General features: G+C 43.4%; 1 protein-coding gene and 1 long non-coding RNA gene across 2 annotated transcripts in view; one reads left to right on the plus strand and one right to left on the minus strand.

Moving 5' to 3' along the window:
• The window catches only part of LOC146190113 (uncharacterized), a 105,586-nt gene extending 97,954 nt beyond the window's left edge, over positions 1 to 7,632 (minus strand). Inside the window, exon 1 of the long non-coding RNA XR_014707702.1 lies at positions 7,521 to 7,632. This is a non-coding gene — a long non-coding RNA (uncharacterized LOC146190113). The remainder of the gene's footprint in view (positions 1 to 7,520) is intronic.
• On the plus strand, positions 2,133 to 13,182 carry LOC146190114 (allatostatin-A receptor-like). Its single transcript, XM_084604845.1, has 2 exons — positions 2,133 to 3,159; positions 10,171 to 13,182. The coding sequence occupies exons 1-2, from the start codon at positions 2,170 to 2,172 to the stop codon at positions 10,474 to 10,476; spliced, it is 1,296 nt and encodes a 431-aa protein (XP_084460971.1). The 5' UTR covers positions 2,133 to 2,169; the 3' UTR covers positions 10,477 to 13,182.
• The last annotated feature ends 6,719 nt before the right edge of the window (positions 13,183 to 19,901 follow it).

Consider the following 19,901-nt stretch of genomic DNA (forward strand, 5'->3'; position numbering starts at 1 on the left):
GGGTAGATCGCCTCATTCGTTGGATATTAAAGTTTATTCAATCCATCCATCCCAAGACATTGTACGGCTGTAGTTGCGCTTGTATTATGTCTATAATACAAGCTCATTCCTGGTGGGCCATTACAAAAGAGAAGCTGTAAATTCCCTTGTGAGCAGGAATTTTGCTCTCAGGCAGGCCTGAGAAAAGTGACGTATCAAGGCTGGCGTATCATCGCATTTGAAAACGCGTTTTATGGGCATATGTGCATTTTTTGGCGCTTCACCATCGGTTCCTCAGCAGTTTTCGTCATGCAGCTGGGGGGTAGCGCTCTCCAAAGTTTACCTCAGTTCGATTCACTGAGGAGGGGAGACAGTTTAGAAGTATTTTTTTTTTCCTCTCCCGCACACGTTGACACAATTAAAAGGAAAGAGCCAGAAAATTTTGAGCGTAACTTAATTCTTGGCGAGGCTAACCTGACAGTGCAGCACTATTGGAAAAGCTAGAGCTGATGTAGTTAAGAAACTTTCTCCACTAAAGAACTTTAGCTGGATATAACTTGGAGGGAATGAACCAAGTAATGCCCATACATATTTTCCTTGTGTTCTAGTTTGCGAACCGTGACTATGATGTGCAGTCGTGTAAGTTCCAGGCATTTTTGTATAATTATTGATTGTTAACTTGAACGAATTTTAAGGCCTCATCGTTGCAAGCAGGAGTTGTCGACAGAAATATCACGTTTTTCAATTGGTCGAAATGGCCGGAACGTCACAGTGCGCGAATTTCAGACGGGGCCAATTGTACTTCGGCTAGTAACCATGGAATCAATTACAGGGATTGTATAGTGATGCTCAATGTATGTGGAACTGAGTTTAGTTAATTATATAATTAACCAATCAACGTAATTAACCTAAATATATATATATATATATTTGGTCATTAATTAGTTTCCTAACAGTGGATGTAGTCAAGCGATGGTGTACTTACAACTGAGCGAAGTGATAGTCAAGAACACTAATTAGTTAATTAGCATTAGCGCAAGTTTGCGCTTGCTGAACAGGAACCAAGGTGTACTGATAAGTATGCGTTGTTCTGGTAATAGACTGAAGTACAATACACTATTCAGCTAATTAGTGTGCTTGTAGTAATTAGGCAATTAGTGAAAGTTTACCCTCACAGTATTGGGACTTTGAGTTGCTGATAATTACGTGTAACTGTCGAACGGCACCCGTCTCTAATTACGCTTCAGCGGACCTGAACGTGCTGTGTAGGGCAATGCCTAACAGTGCGCCAGGAAAGGCTTCGGCCTTGAAACACTTTAGGGCGCCACAGAGCCCCCCTGAACTTTTTCGTCATTTATGTCGGCTTTCTTCCTTCGGCAGCAGCATTGTCCTCACGGTACAAATTATGCTATCGTTGATCTTTCTGAAATCTCGATTCACGAAGTGCAAACATGAAGATGAGACATTACCATTCCAGGACTGTGAGGACGTTGAGGCTCTGAGTAGACATCCAGCTAAATGTTTGCATTAATCGCGCGAATGTTGAAACAGCGAAAAAATATCTTAAAGAAAAAGCAAGCATTCCTTGTCAGCTCTGGCGGAATATTATACAAACTTATCGAGATCACTTTGAAGAAATAAGACATGTCCGGGAGATATGCAGATAAAACATTTAATAATGGCCTCAAATTAGAATAAACATTATTCGGGAAATGAAATTATGACTGTGACGAGTTTCAAAATTAAGGGTAGGACGCGATAGTGTAGGCTGCCCTCGCACATATAAAACCCCGCCCTAACCAAGCCGTACGAAAGTGCCTGTGTGGCTTAGGGGTAACGTGAATGCAACGGTCCTGGCAATGTGGTTCTGAAATCATCTCCCCATGTAAAACTAGAGGCCCCAGTTGGCAGCTCCTGCCAAGCGTAATGTCAGGCAACCCTACGTCAAGTTAGTGCGCGGCCATGTAAGATACCAGCTACCGTCAGCCAGCGCCACCGTCGTGATTTTTTGCTAAAAACGCCGACCGCGCCAACGCCAGCTTTTTTGGAGAAAGGGCCAGATAACTGTAGCGCGTTAACATGTGCAATACTTCTTGGGGGTCATTTGTGTGCAATATTTCTTGACTAATTGATAACTTTTTGTTTCGTTTCAGACCGAGCGGCCGCGGCGTTTGGCTGCGTTTCTAAGCCATGCACATCTACAGCGAAGAATCATCACACGAAACGGACAGCAGTCAGAGGAATGGCGTGGACTTCCTTACGGTGCCGGCGCCTGTGCGGCACTACGGAACTTCAGACCCATTCAAGCTATTTGCCTCGCTCGTTAAGCAGACCGTGGTGGCGGCAGCTTCCAACCTTTGCAACGGCTCGACATGGTCGTGCGGTGATACTTCGAAGAACTTTAGTTCCGAAGCCTCTTACGTTGATGATGACGACGACGAGTTCTTCGAATACCCTGGAAACCGGGCAGTGGAAGAAGTCTTAGCCATCGTGGTTCCCATTCTCTTCGGTGCCATTGCCGTCATAGGATTCTTCGGCAACGCTCTCGTGGTTCTAGTTGTGCTGTGCAACCCGCAGATGCGTTCCACTACGAACATTCTTATCATCAACCTCGCCATGGCGGATCTACTGTTCATCGTGTTTTGCGTGCCGTTCACCGGTTGGGACTACACTCTCAATTACTGGCCCTTCGGTGACGTTTGGTGCAGGATCGTGCAATATCTAGTCATCGTATGCGCTTACGCAAGCATATACACGTTAGTCCTTATGTCGTTGGACAGATTTCTGGCTGTCGTTCATCCTATTACATCCATGTCAGTGAGAACGGAAAGGAACGCCTACTTGGCCATTCTTCTCACGTGGGTTGTCATCCTTCTAGCCTGCATTCCTGCTCTATTCGCCCATGGCATGCTCGTCTTAAATGAGAGTTTCTCCTCGTGCACCTTCCGAGTCGACTTGGGCTATAACATAGCAGCCTTCCAGATATCCTTCTTCATGTCCTCTTTCGTGATTCCTCTCGCCCTCATCTTTATTTTGTACGTCCTCATGCTGAAGAGGCTCTGGTTTGGAGCCGCTCCCGGGGGAAGGGTCAGCGCAGAAAGTGTGCGCTCAAAGAAGAGAGTCACACGGCTCGTCGTAGTGGTGGTCGTTGTCTTTGCTGTCTGCTGGTGTCCCGTACAGGTTGGTAACTGGTTTATTTTGATCTTACGTCCTTTCAGATTTAAGCATTCATACAAATCTTGCCAATCATTTCCTTTTTTCTTACGGTCCTAAAAGAGTACAAGTTTTACTATGGCTAGACAAAACTGACAACACATTCAGCTTAATTTCAGAGCGTACCGAGGAAATAGTGTAGGTCAAGGAGGAAACGCCTTTCTCAGCACCCAGGTGACCACAGAGTTGCTCAATATAATACAAAACATGCGAGCGTCCGAGTGATATTCCTGAAGAGGTGCCGCGAAACATCCTACGATAATGAATGACAAAGATGCCTGCGTAACAAGGACGTACGGCTTTTTTTGAATGCATGTTCCGGAGGGTGCCTCTCCTTTCCGACACTCGAAAGCAGCACTTCAAGAAGTGCCAATTTCATATGCTCGCATTCCGCTTATCAGGACAACTGTGTATACCGCTGTCAGTACTCCTAATCACAATGCTAGACAGCGTGGTTCAGACTTACACCAGCGCTCTGAAGCGCTGGATGCTAGAGCCGAGAAATTGATCAAGACTGCTTGCGGCTGCGGACGATAGCTGAAGAACAGTACTATTTGAATTGACTTTCGCAAGTTGTCGAATTGACTTTAGCCTGTTGCTTGCACGTTGTCGAAGGGCCCGCTCTTTCCTGCCGTGCTTAAAGTTTTACGCGCGCTCAGAAAACAGGTCGCAGTTTGCGTATTAGGGTGCGAGTTCTACTTCGGGGTGTAACGTCGGATTCACCTCGCTCAGCTTGAATGACCTCGATGATATAAGTGTAGGTGTTACCAAAGAGTGGGACAGATACTGCGCCTTCCCCTCGTCAAAAACTAACCGGTATAAGAAGTATAAAAAATTTAGGAATGAAAAGGCAGTTTTTTATTTTATGTAAAGTATACAATGTTTACACAAGAACTGTAGACCGTAATTGATCATGATAATATGACTAAAATTCCTTCAGTGTCTTTAAGCGTCTCTCATAGCCTGACTGGCTTTTGAGACGTTAAATCAAACAAACCAAACCATCAATGTCTTTAATGTTACAATGTGCGGGAGCCACAAGTCTCGCAATTTCACAAGTACCTTGAATATTACATCTGCGCGATGCACCGCCTTACTACTTCTTCACATACTAAATACGGTGTTAAAGGTGCCATCTTGTCTACATTTAAGGCGAAGCTTGACCACTCTGTAAATCAAATTATGTGCAACACTGCTAAAGAATGAAACATTAGGCTTACCAGAGTTTTCGCTCGTATAACTGTTTTTTTTTTTTTTGTGCTCAAAGCATCACCTTTTCTTGCTCGTGCATGTTTTTACTTCGGTTTAAAAAAGCCTCGTTGTGTGTCCAATCAAATTTTGCACGCCAGGAATGCCAATCAGCAAAATATTTCTGTCTTGAACACCATTCTTGCTCAAAATTAAACGCTATATGTACACCTTTCAAACATGCCAAGTGAACCGCGAGCGGCAGCTGTTCACATGGACCGAAGAACATGCCTAGGTGAATAGAGAAGTTGATATAAGGCACCAGAATTTCTGCACCGAATTCAGCCCCTCAACAAGCATTGCAAATGTTGTCCGAGTTTTCGTAGCTTTTTTTTTTTTTTCTGGAAAGCTTATGTATTATCCGTCGGAAAAAAAGCTTTCCCGGAAAAAGCGGGATATTCAAGGATTAGTTGGAATTAGTAATTGAGTCAACACGCTTTTCTTGCTTAAGAAACGCACAGCTCTTTTCAAGCGGCGCATCAGAAAAAATGGGATGAAGTGCAGCGCGGAAAAAGCGGAAAGCCAAACACTAACCTACGAAAACACTAAATTGCGTACTTTCGGGAAACGAAACAAAGAAATACCACAACTCAAGATTCATTTATTATGTTTGCTAAGTAGAGTTCTTGCTAATCCAACCTGCGAAATGTAACGAAATGCGCGTATAAGTGTTCTTTCTCGAGCTTTTATTTCTCACGAGCCGAAGTTTTGACTCTAGATCCAAAATGCACGCGAGCTGTCGCATGGCTTTTCATGTTGGTGCGACAACCAAAATGTGTGTGTTAGTCCATTTGACCGCAGCCGCGAGTAACACGTGGAGAAGAGCACACGTTTTGTTTTCGTACAGGTCCAGACGAAAAAAATCATAAATAGATATCCGTCCAGCTATCGTCAGCCGCTGCAAGCATGCAGAGGGTTCAAGCCACTCTTTAGGGAGTTTTTGTAAAGCGCGCAGACAGCGGCTCTCCGGACTTATCAAAAAGGGTCGGGCGATAATTTCACAGGCGCAGGACAGGTTGTCAAGTGATGCTTAATTGTTTTTGCTACTGCACGGTATGTGGAGGCTGCGAGCATTTGCGTGCCTGACATACGGCGATTAAAAGGAGTGAATTTGCAGTTGAACCATGCAATGATTTCGAACTTGTCATATGAGCGTGGCGGAGCCATCTGTATGGTCGAACACTTGCGTAATCACCGACCTATGCCCCTGAGAAAACGCTCTGCTGGACGCGCGACCGAACTGTTGCCTATCGTTGGATGACCGAGCCTCGCGCGACACGCCAACACGTACTGGATCCAGGCCAGAAACCGGAGGTCACTTCCAGTGTTTAGTTCGAGATCGTCATATATCCGAATAGCACAAAGCCGTTCCACGTTGTAGTTCTGTATACATGACACTAAATTCTTAAGAGGTCACTAGGTCGGCGTATTCTTTCATGTCGCATGGAACGTGACATTGTCATTTCTCAGGTATGCAATGTAGCTTCACTCAGCTCTTTTCATATTAATGTAATGTTTGCGATAACTGCATAGAAGCCTTTTCAAGTGCCTCTGCCGAATTCTTTATTGCAGTATATTAGCGCAATTGCTAAGAAGGGCTCTATTCCCGAGAAAATCCCCTTTATTGCATTGTCGGCGTTGTAAGCGAAAATCTCGAGCACGGCTTTTGCATGTAATAGCTGGCAGGTGACGCGGCCGCACACTGAATCATCGGCGCCTGGGTTAATATAATACCTCAAATTTTAAATGCTGGAGCTAAATACTGTGGTTGTTCGTTTGAGATGAAAATCGATTTATTTTGTGCCCTTTGAATTTTTAGTCTGACATGCTATTTCTGATAGCGTAGCTCCTTCGGTGTTGCTTGCTTTACTCATATTAATGCAAGCTTGAAAAGTTAAAGAAGTTGAAAACATATTAACGCCAGTTGTTTATGTTACTTTAACATTCGCAATCATAGTTTTAATCGAGGTGATAGGTTATCTCTTTGGCTATTCTAGAATGCTTGCCACTAGGCTAATGTGACACCGGTTATGCGTTGCGTAGCTTGAACACGTGGCATTAACAATAACGCCACATTTCCAGTCACGCATGGTGGTCTTACAACGAAAATTACAAATATTATTTGCTCTCGTTTCGGCATCGCTAGCAGCCAATGGTTATGAGTCTGATGATTGCTTTTAGAAAATACTAACCACTCTTTCTAAGCGCGCACGACGCCCAGAATGCAACTTTTCGGAGTAATTTTAAAACATTTTAACCAGAGCTGACAGGTGCAGGCGTTTACAATATAAACGTTTAGAGTCGCTGGTCGAGAAGCGTGTCCCACATTAAGAAAATCTTTCAAATATGGTTTAAAACGAGACTATATATCTTAATCGGGTGTAATTTCACATAACCTGGCAGACTGCTACAGTGTTCTAATCAGATGTATGAAGTAATGCAGCCTGTCTGGAACTAAATGGATATCGATCAGTCTAGTCGCAAAGTGCACGAGCGTACGCAAAGGCAGCTACCGACGCCATCTATTATTGCGGTTCACCACATAACTTGGAAAGCAGAGCTTAAGCTTCCGCTCAATTTCGTATTCCCTTTCTCTGCCTATCTGGCAAAATATGTATTCGTAGCTGCTGAGCAGTAATTAGGGCATCGTGTAAAGAGCAAAATATCCTTAGAACAGAAGATCTTCCACAAAACTATCAAACAAGCATATATGTTGAATTTACTCTATAGGAGCTGGAGTTTCTTACTTGCTAATTATTCACTATTAGATGCGATTGACCAAACTTGACCACGTTGATATAAAGGCTTCAAGTGTTTCAGAGAAGCCAGACCCCGAAAAGTTTAAAACTAAAACATTCTTACTGTATGCCGACTCGTTCATCTAGGATTCACGCTCTTTGGGTTCTTTTTTACCTGCTTCGTCTACAAGTGTTCAATAAAAAGCTTCTTACTGATGAAAGCGTACGACACATCAGTTAAGGAAATTTTTCGAAGATTATTCGAAATAAAGCGCTTGTAACCTCTAATAGTTGCGGCAAATAGCGCCATTCACTAATATGGTGCATACATGGTTAACTCACTGAGCGGAAGCTTTGATGCAACCGGCGCATTAGATGAAAGCTTTCTCTCATCGCAACAGCACCTTCTCAAGGATACAGCAATATTGGCAGGCGATACAAACGAAGATTGAGCGAGCACTCATTCTAAAGCAACGTGCCAATTCTAGTAAATTTTCAAACCCTGATATTAATCAAATTGCTTAGAATATCTGCCTGTTCCAATGCAAATATATCTGCAGCAACCGAAATCAAATTAAAGTTAGGCAGTTCTAGAGTGTTTCAGCATGTGTGAAAATTCGTACAAAATTAACCACCTTTAATGAGAGCGAAGTGCTAGAGGAGGCCCTGCGACAGCGACTGATGGAGTAGTAGCTGTACCTCTCAAAAGGTTAAGCGTTGATTTCGAATTATGCCCTAGCTTTTCTTTTCTGGCTGAGCAAAATTCTTTACTAGAGATTTGGTTCCCATGGAGGGATAAGCCGTGATTATAGCCGAACTAATGTTGAACGCATAATTGTGTCTGCTGCATAAATGAGGCTGAGAATCAGTTTGAGTGACTGGTTTCACGAGCTGCAGTTTAGAAAGCTTAAACAACTTATACATTTTTGCAAAAATGAGGTGAAAACATGCGTGGGCGCTTAAGCCCAGCCTTTTGAATGCAAGTAACTATAAAATTGATACCTCCTGTCTTCAGACGCCATTCTAGATCTTTGCTGTCGTATTTTCAGTCTGCTAAACGCCTAATCATTTAGTGCTTAACTTATGCCCTTAATGTCAGGCACATTACAATACACATTATATGAAAAGCCTCCTACCTAACTTTAATCTTAACCAAAACGCATAAATCACATGTATGGCCAAGGGTAGCTCTTCAGAGGGTCCAAGAATTGATTTCAATTTAAAAAGAGCTTGCAGAGTATGACAAGCTACGTGTTCATGAGACATTTCTAAAGAGTCCGCCCATTAATATTCGAAAGTGTCATCTCTCAGCTTCCAGGAACACGCGGGTTAGGTTCTACTCAATAGACATGCCTCAACGGCAACGCCTCATATGATGGAGAGCAAAATCTTTACTAACATTTATTTAATATATCTTCTGAAAGCAGCGGATGCTTTACTGGTGAAAGAACATTATGATAGCAGATGAGTTCAACATTATCGCAGGGGTTTGATATTTATGCGCAAACTTGAGGGCGTATTCGTTTCATTTCTAATAATCTAAATAGTTAGCATTTGCACTTTATGGTCGAATGAAATATTCCGCCCTCTATTCAATATTTGTTTTTCGTTCGAAATTTATACCTCAGTTTTCCTCGTTATGAATGGGACAATATTTATGGTGAGGACTCGCGCATCGGTCATGACTCGCAGTTCACCTCGTGGTGATCCTTAATCTACAGAATAACACTGATATACTATAAATGTCCGAGGTCAGCAGCCCAGGTTTTCTATACAGCTTCCTGAACTGACAGCCTATTTTTCACGCTGTATCAATGCAGGAAACAAGCATACGCCGAATGCTACCTTCACCCTTCCTGATAAACAGTACAACCACCGCAATTGTGATAGAAAGGGCGCATAAGAAAGTTCACATAAACGCCTTCAATTGCCAAAAAGTGTTCATTTCAGAATTTTTGGGCTGGAATTCTAAAACTTGTGAAGGAGGTGGAGGGGGGGCACATAAGCTCCACAATAAGGGTATAACGTGATAGAAGCATGTTGCCCTCCGGGGTGCTTGCGCATTGAAAAATCGATGTAGCGAGCAGTTGGCACGAAGGCTGTTTTGAATGCTTAGAACGCAAGGCTTCTTCTGTCGTGGCAATAACGTATCAGTCAGGATTGAGCTTCGGGAGCTGCCTCATGCCGGCACCGGAGGATTCTTTCTAATTCATTTTTACGCGGATCTCAAATGAGGGGAACGGTAAAGACGACGGCGTTTTGGTCGAACGAGCCCAATAAGCTATCCTGTAATATAGAAGCGCGTGCATGGTTACCACGAAATTTGTTTGCTCAGCGGCAAAAGTTTCACTAACCTAGGCAACAAAACGCAACCCGATCTAGCAGAACTATTATGCGGGTGACCACTGGTGCAAATATAAGCTCCTAATGCGTTCACACTGATCAGAGTGTTTTCGCGCCTTTCTGATCACTGATCAGAGTGCTTTCGGTTTTCGGTTTGATGTAGGCTACAGCTAACTATCCTAGTCGAGTATTGTATGGAACAGAATATGGGAAAGTGCTTTTGCGTGGCGGGGACTTATGCAGCTCTATTCGAGATGAGCTCAACGCTGCAAGCATCAAAGGAGCTTTTACTGTGGACACCCCACTGAGCAAGCTTTCAGGCTCAGAAACGGTGAACACACTGTACGGAAGGCCTCCTAATTTAGGTAACGCATATAGGTTACACGAAAGCGCAGCTAAGCCTGACTTAAAGAAATTGTGACTGCAGAAGTCCCGGCTAAGAAGTGAGCATGAAATCTGCAGGATTGGTCTCCGGACCTTGGCTGCCCTCATGCCCTTCCATTGATAGAGTGACCTGAAAGCAGTTTTGAACAGGCTGCGTGCTAAGATGTGTCTTTGGTGCACCTGTGCAGGATCCTTACTTTTGATTTTTCTTCCTCGTGCGCAATTAACGATGAAAAGTAATATTTGTGACTTCTTTTTCTCGCAGGTCGTTTTGGTGCTGAAGAGTGTCGATATCTACGGGCTGCCCATGAACCCTCCCCGAATCGTCATCCAAATCGCGTCGCAGATCCTCGCCTACACGAACTCATGTGTGAACCCTTTCCTGTACGCATTTCTCTCAGATAATTTCCGCAAGAGCTTTCGCAAAGTCATTTTTTGCTACCGGAAGACACCAGCCACGCTGGGATCATGTCCTACGAGAACAAGGGGAGAAGACGTGGATCTTCCGGAGCGTGAGATTATGGGAAACTCCGCGATGCATAACGCTAACATACTGAATGATATCCTCTAACGAAGGGTCACCGGTGAATAATCCGATCAACATTGTTGTAAAGCTATCTTTTCTGGAAACTTAGAATCAGTCAGACGGCCAGCTAGAGTAATCACCCCTATTCATCTGAGAGCCCAATCTGATTCAACAATGAGTCGGTGCACCACACTTTCCTGTGGAAGCGGATGGATTCTACGAAATTCAATATCGTGCACCGCACTAGCCTTTAAAAATGAGCCATATGCACCACAGCCGCATAAAAATATCAACATCCATGATTCATAGACTCTGCTCCTTTCAGAGATGTTGAAGCTTCTACAGAACCTTCCTGGTCTCGAGGACTTCTCTTTGGTGATATTTAAGAAGTGCATTCGACTGTCTGTTTCATCGAAATTGCTGGCGTTAAAACCATGCTCTTTTCAACGGCAGAGTGAAGGTTGCTCTTATCTGTGTGCATATGTTAGTTTCGTCATTACTCGAGTAAAGACAACAATTTTCTTCAGCGTGTCGGAAGTGCAACAATTATGCTATAATGTGCACCCTTTTTCTGTGCACATAATGGCGGCCAACCACGAGTGATTGCTCGAAGGAAGGTTGTATTCACTGAAATGAGAGGTTATAAAAGAGCGACAACAAACAATCAGGACAACTGTTGTGTGCAGTGATGTTCTCTGTGAGGTTTAAGTGTGAAGCTTAGCCATGTTTTCGGTTTGTCGTCTCTCCGCATCAGGTCTTCACTGCCCCTCAGTTCAGACAGATTTCATTCGGGTGTAGATCTCCTTCCGGTTTGAGCAACACTACATGTAGATAGTGGTTGTAGTCTTCTTAAAGTGACGGAACTCGACGTGGAAAAGGTGCTCTCTGTGCGACCGGCAGGGTGTGACTCTATCAGCCGCTGCATCAATACGTGTGCTTACTCCGTCTGATGAGAATCGTTAGCAAATTGTAACATCATAAGATGAACTGAAATCGATTAACATTTCTTGGACAACTGATGTAATCAAACTTTCCTGTGGTTTATTTTATGAACTCCTCTAGCATCAAGAAAACACCATGTGTTTAACAGATGTTCACGTAAAGAACTGCCCAGTATCTGAAGCTGGGGTGGAATGCAAACAAGGCTATGTACATAATTATGTCAGTAGAGAAATGTTCTTTAAAGAACTTTGTACATAAAGTGTCGTGTATGTCACCAAAGGTAACACGCTATGTTATGTCGAGAGAGAATTGAATGAAACTGCGATTTTTCAGTACACCTTGTTGCGCTTTCTCAAGAATATACCATGTGAACCCTCCATACTGCACAGAGAATAATGAAACAAATGAAAACTTTCTTTCGACGTGTGTCACATGTGCTCTCACAGATATCCAAGGTTCAGTGCCATGTAGTTGTGGAAGAGAGAGTAGTTGAGTGTTTGTTCACATTTATTTATATATGCACATTTCTCGTGAAGAAATCAAGGACACCGTGCGGTTGTGCCGTATAATCATGCATATCTGGTCACCGCGGCCAGATTTCACAACGTGTAAATTTCTTTTTTTTTTTGCCCACTCAGAAACATTTTTATAAAGAGGGGTATGATAAGTTCGTAATGTTGCTGTAAGCGTGAGTCTCTTCAAAGGCCTACAAGGTTGGAGCTACACCACTGTGGACCACTTGGGATTGAAAAAAATTGTAGACGACTCCCACTTTATTTGGAGGGCACAAAAAGCCTTAGAAAATGCCTTTTTTGGAGCCAATGTTTTTGGTACAGCTCTCATTCAGAAAGTTAGAAGCAATGCTGATAGGCACCTGCGCACTAAAAATGGTAATTGTCATTTAAAAAAATGATAAAGACAGCGTATGTAAAATTTGTAATAACTTTGTCAGTGCTCAGAAAAAAGCATTAGGCAGACGCTTTTTAACTAAAGGAAAGCAGTTTTCATCAACCTGCTAATTAATGTCACGTTGGGAATAAAAGTCTATGAACACAATGGGCAAGCTGCCTAATTGATGAATTTTTTGATTAATTCTACCCCCTTCTACTTGCTGTTTTGTACCTCTTCGTTACATATTGCCTGTACCGCACTCTGTTCATGTTGCTGCCAACTAATGTATTGAGCATGCTCACCTTGAGTAAGGGTGACCAGTAAATCTTTTACAAACACGAAAATATTTATCCTTTGCATCTGTGCTTATTTCTGGTCAACTCTAACTATTTAAACCTACTAATGTCCTTGTGGATGGTTATTTTAAAAGGGACAGTTTTGTGTACATAATTCTTCGCGAGAAGGATGTTTTCTTGAGGCCGAACACTTCCATAGGAGGTGGTAATACGGTTGAGAGCTGTTAACAAATGAAGCTGTAAGTTGTTCTGGAAAATATTGAATTGCCTGCACTTAAGGTATTGTGTGTCACGTGATTTTGTCATTGTGGCTTTTTTCTTATGGCCTTGGCCATACACACGAAGAAAAAAAACAACCACCAACGTCGCGCTCCTCGTGACCTGCATTTTTTGTGCTGCTTGCAAATGTGTCATCTCGGTGCTGCAACTGTGATGAAAGCATGCCATTGATATTTTTCTGTCTCGTCTTCATCAAGGGAATACTTGCATGGTCATAAATGTTGTTCGGGTGCCAAAAATGTACCATCTCCACCCCACCCTTTCTGGTTGTACTCCCGCTCAAAAATAACACTGCAAAAGTCGATAATTATGGTTTTGTCTACAAGTTCAATAAACGTCTTCAATGAGGATGAGGTGCAATCTGTACACTAAGGCTTATGGAAGTCGCAAGCGTTTCTTATTTTTGTTAGTCATCCCCCGCCGGGGTGGCGCGTTGGTTACGGCGCTCGACACACCGTTCCCGACGATGCCGGATTCAAATCTCGGCCTCGGCGGTAGCTTTTCGATGGAGGCGAAAAGAAAGGTGCCCGTGTGCTGTGCAATATCATTGCACATTAAAGAGCCCCAGGTGGTCGAAATTTCCGCAATCCTCCACTACAGGGTCTTTCATAGCCATAGTAGCTTTGGGACCATAAACCTTCACAAACCAAACCATCTTTATTACTCTCCTACGCATATCCGGATTTCATTTTATTTTTGTCGTTCACGGCGCCCGGAATTTGGTTGAACGCGGCAAGCGCGGACTGGGGCTAGCTGGACAATCACTACTTAATACTGGAGGGTTGTCCTATGTCTCCTTTCATTCATTCCTCCCCCTTCCCCTCCTCCTACAACGCTTTTAAGGCGCCTGGCCACGCCTTACCACTTAACACTTAACTCTTGGTCGGCGGAGTAATGCGATCGACTGGGGTAACAATCACACTTGTAGGATATTGGCGGTAATAAAAAAGGGAATGAAGTGGCAGATTTATGGAGGAACGCTCATTTTCGCATTTTACGCCTGCCTGCTCAGCTTCCAGCCGTTCAGAAGCGAAACAATTGTTGCGGTGCTTATCCATAAGCGGAAGAGAACGTTTGATGCAACTGACTATATTCTTTTTTTTTTTTTTTGCTGTTTCATGCAATATTCTTTCGTCTTCAAAGCATTACTGTTCCTTTCGCATGCTCTAACCCAACATTTCTTCTCTTTACCACGTTGTCGCGGCGAAGTTAGTGCATATTCTGTCGCATTTCGCACTCACCTTTGACATTTTCTATTAACGAAAACATCTTTCACTGAAGCATATACATAAATTTCTACAGATTTGAAGACAGTGCACTTGCCACAATGCCCGGCTCATAAGTGATGAATTCATGCGCGACTATTCATTGGCTACACAAGCCGAAAACCGAATAAACCAATCTTTGCTTCCTTGAAAGATAGTGCTAGTTGCGTAGACAAATGTGTACCCTTCCTCTGTAAACTGTACCAAAAAACGGTCCGAGTATCCTTTCCGTTTTCCACAGTTGCGCGATTGGGACCATGTGGCTTCTACCAACTTTGGCAATGGACACAGTACCTTCTCTAGCGGGGTGAGGATTTCTTGCGCATGTTATACCCGCGAATGTGAGCTAACTCCAACAGTTAACACTTTCGTGCACAATTTTCAGAAAAACTAGATCGATAAGATGATGCACACAAGAGAAAACAGCCAATGCAGCGCTAACTAGAATTTCGAATAAACGAACAACCAATATGCGCTTTTGGTGCTATTCTTTTTATGTCAGTCGTCTTTTCGCCCTCTTCATTTTTCGAAAACCTATAAAGATCAGTATCTGCCGCTGTACAGGACGTAGGGGTAATCAGGAATGTTTGATGCAGTGACCACAGGATGGTAAGATCTCGAATTAGTCTAAATCTGAAAAAGTAACGCAACAGATTAGTAAAAAATAAGTTCATCAACGAATTCACGGTGAGGGGGAGGTTAGAAAAGTTCAGGATCTCGCTACAGAATAGATATTTCAATCTAACCGAGAATGACTACATTAGCCTAGAAGCAATTAACAATAGTTTCAGAGATATCATAACTGAGTGCGCTATAGAAGTAGGCGGAAGGATAGTTAGAGAGGATATCGGTAAGCTGTCTAACGAGACGAAGGATTTGATTAAGAAACGCCAAAGTATAAACGTTTCCAATCCAACAGACCCGATAGAATTGGCAGAGATAGCAAAGCTAATCAATAAGCGCAAAGTGGCCGATATACGGTAATAGAACGTTGAGAAAATTGAGCATGCTTTAAACAACGGGCGAAGCCTTAAAGCGATGAAGAAGAAATTGAGCATAGGCAAAAATCAGACGTATGCACTAAGGGACAAGGCGGGAGATGTCATCAGGAATATGGATATGATAGTCAAGGTAGCCGGGGAGTTCTATACCGATCTCTACAGCAGCCAAAGAAGTCACGACAATAATGAGATTGGCGGTAGAAAAATGCATACAGACGTTCCGCTAGTGACGAAGATCGAAGTTAAGAAAGGATTAGAAACTATGAAAAGGGGGAAAGCAGCTGCATGTTATCATGTAACTATAAATTTGTTGAAGAACGGGGGGCATATCGTGCTAGAAAAACTGGCCACCCTGTGTACGCAATGTCTGGTGTCATCGGCGATAACAGAACCATCGAAGAACATTATCTTACCTCATAAGAAAGGGGATGGTCAGGACTTGAAAAATTACAGACCAATCAGCTTACTGTCTGTTACGTATAAGGTATTTACTAAGGTTATCGCTAATAGAATCAGGACAACCTTAGACTGCAATCAAGCAAAGGATCAAGCAGGTTTTCGCAAAGGAAACTCTACTATTGATCATATCCGTACCATCAACCAGATGATAGAAAAATGCTCGGAATATAACCAGCCCTTATCCATAGCATTCATTGATTACAAAAAGTATTTCACTCAGTACAAACATCGGCGGTGATGCAGGCTTTGCGAAATCATGGTGTAGACGAGCCGTACGTGAAAGTGCTGGAAGATATAATAGAGGGTGCACAGCAACTATAGTTCTGCATAAAGGAAGTAACAAAATTCCTTTAAAGAAATGTGTTAGGCGAGGAGACACGATCTCCACAGTACTATTTAAGCTTGCTTAGAAGTATTCAGACTTAAAATGGGAGCAGTTAGGGATAAGAGTAGATGGAGAATACCTCAGTAATCTGCGATTTGCTGATGACATTGCCTTGCTATGTAACTCAGGGGATGAATTGCAAATAATGATTGATGACCTAGACAGGAAATGAAAAAACGCATGCTTGAAAATCAATATGCACAAGAGTAAGGTAATGTTAAATATCCTAGGGAAACAGCAGCAGTTTACGTTAGGTAGCGAAGCACTGGAAGTAGTCGGCGAATATATCTATTTAAGATAGGTTGTAACCGCAGATCCGGACCATGAAAGGGAAATAACAAGAAGAATAAGACTGGGATGGAGCGCATTTGGCAAGTACTCCTAGATTATGACTAGCAGTTTACCAGTATAGCTCAAGAGGAAAGTATACAACAGTTGCATCTTACCTGTACTTACCTATGGGGCTCAAATGCGGAAGAAAGAGGGTTCTACTTAAGTTGAGGACAACGCAGAGGGCTATGGAACGAAAAATTGTAGGGGTAACATTAAGAGATAGGAAGCGTGCTGAGTGGGCCAGAGAAAAAACTCAAGTTACTGACATCAATTATCATCATCATAGCGCTATATGTCCTGCCCTTATCCACTTCTTCTAAATTTCTTCTTCTTCTTCTAGAATGTCGGTAACTTGAGTTATTTATCTGACCAACTCTGCACGCTTTCTATATCTTAATTAATTATAATGGAAATCAAAAAGAAAAATGGGCGTGGACAGGACATGCAGTGCAAAGAGAGGATAACCGATGGTGGCTTAGGGTAACAAACTGGACTGCAAGGGAAGGTGGTGGTGGTGGTGAAAACATTTATTCTAATACATGGAGGTATATACACTAGGTGGGATGCCTAGACAGGCACTCCATTGGCGTTTGCCGCAGCCCGGGCGCGCTGCGTTAAGACCTTTTGGGCCTCTAGGGTGCAGCAGCCGGACAAGGTCGCCTCCCAGTTCTCTCGGGTGGGGTTGGGGATAGGGGGCAAAGGTAGGTTTTTTTTTTGGCAGGCCCACACAGTGTGGTAGGTGTCAGACACCTCCCCAAAGTGCGAGCACAGCCCGTCGAATTGCGGATCAAATGTTTTAGAGTAGCCGGGCACAACATTGTATTGGTGAGCAGGCAGAGGACCACCCGCTCGTTAGCCTTCCCCAGCCCTTTGCACGTGGTGGGAAGAGTTTGGTGCGTAGATTTGTAATATGCACATATTTCTTTAAATTTGTAAACTGGGCTGAAATCAAAATCCTGGTTCGCGTCGCGTCCCGTGGGAAATGCCCGGAGAGAGAGCGCGCGGGCGGCGGCGTCGGCTGCCTCATTCCTGGGAGACCTTGGTGACCTGGAGCCCAAACGAGAGATCGGTACGCGGGATCCGAATCTCGACTGCAATTTTGGTATATGCGGTAAGCTAGGGGAGCAGTCCACCCTTGCTGGATGTTCCGACAAGCCCCTCGCGAGTCGGTTATGATGTATTTGGAGGAGGAGTCAGAGGCTGCGAGGGCGATGGCAACCTCTTCTGCGTGGGTTGGTGACTGGGCCTTGAACGTAAGGCCATCGACTGTTTTGCCCTTGTAGATGACCGCGGCTGTGTACCAACCCCTAGAGTTTGGGCCGGAGACGTCCACATAGAAAACTGGTTTGCTTCCATAATGGCGGTCCAAGGCCTCCGCCCGCGCAAGGCGCCGACCATTATGGTCCTCTTTGGACATGTTGGCGGGGAGAGGCCGCACATGGAGGGCGCGTCTCCATTTTTCGGGAATGCGACATCTCTCCTCTGTGAGTTGGGTGTGTTGGATGTGAAGTGAAGGAACGCGTAGCAGGGGGCGGCAGAAAGTTAGGTGCGCGGATGAGGTTAAGAAGTTCGCTGGGGTCAAGTGGATGCAGCTAGCACAGAACCGGGTAATTGGAGAAATATGGGAAAGGCCTTCGCCCTGCAGTGGGTCCAGTCAGGCTTATAATGATGATGATGATGATGATGATGAGAGGTTAACGAGTGGTGGCAATGTATAGAGGGTGAGGTAATGTTAATGCTGAAAATATAATGAAGCCAATAAGGTATTTAGGTAATTAGTTAGTCAAACAATATAAAAGTGGTCCGCAGTAGTGCAATTGAGAAGTGGTAGAGGTTATAGAGTGGCTTCAATCGATAGAGGGTGACGTAATGTAGTGTCCGTAAAATAATTAGGTACATAAGTTAATGAGGTAATTATTTAGGGTCAAAACAAGCAAAATTATGTTTGCAGCACTTCTGAATAATTGAGAAGTTGTGGAGGTTATTGATTGGTGTCAATCGATTGAGGGTAACACAATGTTGGTTTTGAAAAGATAATTACGCCAATTAGTTAATCAGACAATTATTTAGAGGCAAAAAATTTAAAAGGTAAGGCGAAAGTGGTCTCTTTAGCCAATGATTTGGCGCCACAATTGAATGTATCAATTACTAAAATAGTTAATTAAATCAGTCAATTAAGCTAACGTCGAGGGTTTGACATCACGCAACCTGAAGTTGAACCAAAAAAAAGGACTTAGGAAGGAATTGGCGCACAATATGAAAGTACCAAAGACTCAAGTAGTTAATTAAGGCAGTCAGTTAGGGTGACGTCAAGGATCTGACTTCACGCAACCGGAAGTAGAGCAGAAAAAGGGCATCGGAAGGGAATGGCACGCAATTTGAATGTACCGAAGAGTAAAATGGGCAAACAAGAAATGAATTAATTTGACGTCGAAGATGTGACGTCACGAAACATGAAGTAGAGCTGAAAAATGGCATAGGAAGAGATGGGCCGCAATTTGAGAGTACCAAGGACTAAAATTGGTAAACAAGAAGTGAAATAATGTGTCGCAGAGAATGTGACGTTCCCCAACCAAGTACCGCCGAAAAATGGCATAGGAAGGAATTGACGCGCAATTTGAAAGTACCAAAGACTGAAATGGGTCAACAGAAAGTGAAATAAGCTACTAAACCAACCAGAAGCGATAACCAGCAGCACCCGTACAGCAGCACCAACAGCAGCACCCGTGCAGGTTCCGCATTGCTCATTATTCTTATTCTTAGAATAGCGAAATAATTAGTTAGTTATCACATCTAATGCAGATGGTAAATATATTTCAAAAAGCATTTCAGTTTTCATAACAACATGAATATCGTGAGATAGCTGCAGTGACGGTTATTTACATATATTTTTACATCGAGATGCAGGATGTCACACAAAACTCTTGCAAAAGATAACAAAAGCAAAACAGAGGTCAACTTGCTTACGGTGATGCTACGCTGGCAGTGGGCAGAAGTATTCCATTTTTCATTGATAATTACAAGGATTTTCGTGCAAATTTGCATGTAATACTAATCACCAAATAAAGACTTAAATAAATTTAAGTCAGCTATGTGCATGTTTTCGTCAATATATCTGTACTTGAATTGCAAATACATGGCAAGGTTTCAATGCAAAATTAATAATAAAACTTGACGCACCTGTTGACTGGGCACTGGTTTTATAAGGTTCAGTTCAGTTCAGGCGTTCAGTCGTGTCCGACTCTTCGTGACCCTATGGACCATGTCACGCCACGCTTTCCGGTCTCTCACTATCTTCTTAACATCACATAGCTTCATCTGCAATGCCTCGAGAATGCCATCTAACCATCGCGTTCGCTGCCTACCCCTTCTCCGGCGACCCTCAACCTTTCCCAACATCAAATCTTTCTCCAGCGACTCCTCTCTTCTCATCAGATGACCAAAGTAGCTGAGCTTTAACTTTAGAATTTGAACCTCCAGTGAGCAGTCAGGGTTTATGGTCGACAATATCGACTGATTTGATCTTCTGGCAGTCCAAGGAACTCTTAAGAGTCTTCGCCAGCACCACAATTCAAACGCGTCAATTCTTCGGCGGTCAACCTTTTTCACAGTCCAACTC

This window comes from Amblyomma maculatum, chromosome 5 (assembly GCF_055883805.1).
Source record: "Amblyomma maculatum isolate TAMU_Amacu chromosome 5, ASM5588380v1, whole genome shotgun sequence".
Classification (NCBI taxonomy): domain Eukaryota; kingdom Metazoa; phylum Arthropoda; class Arachnida; order Ixodida; family Ixodidae; genus Amblyomma; species Amblyomma maculatum.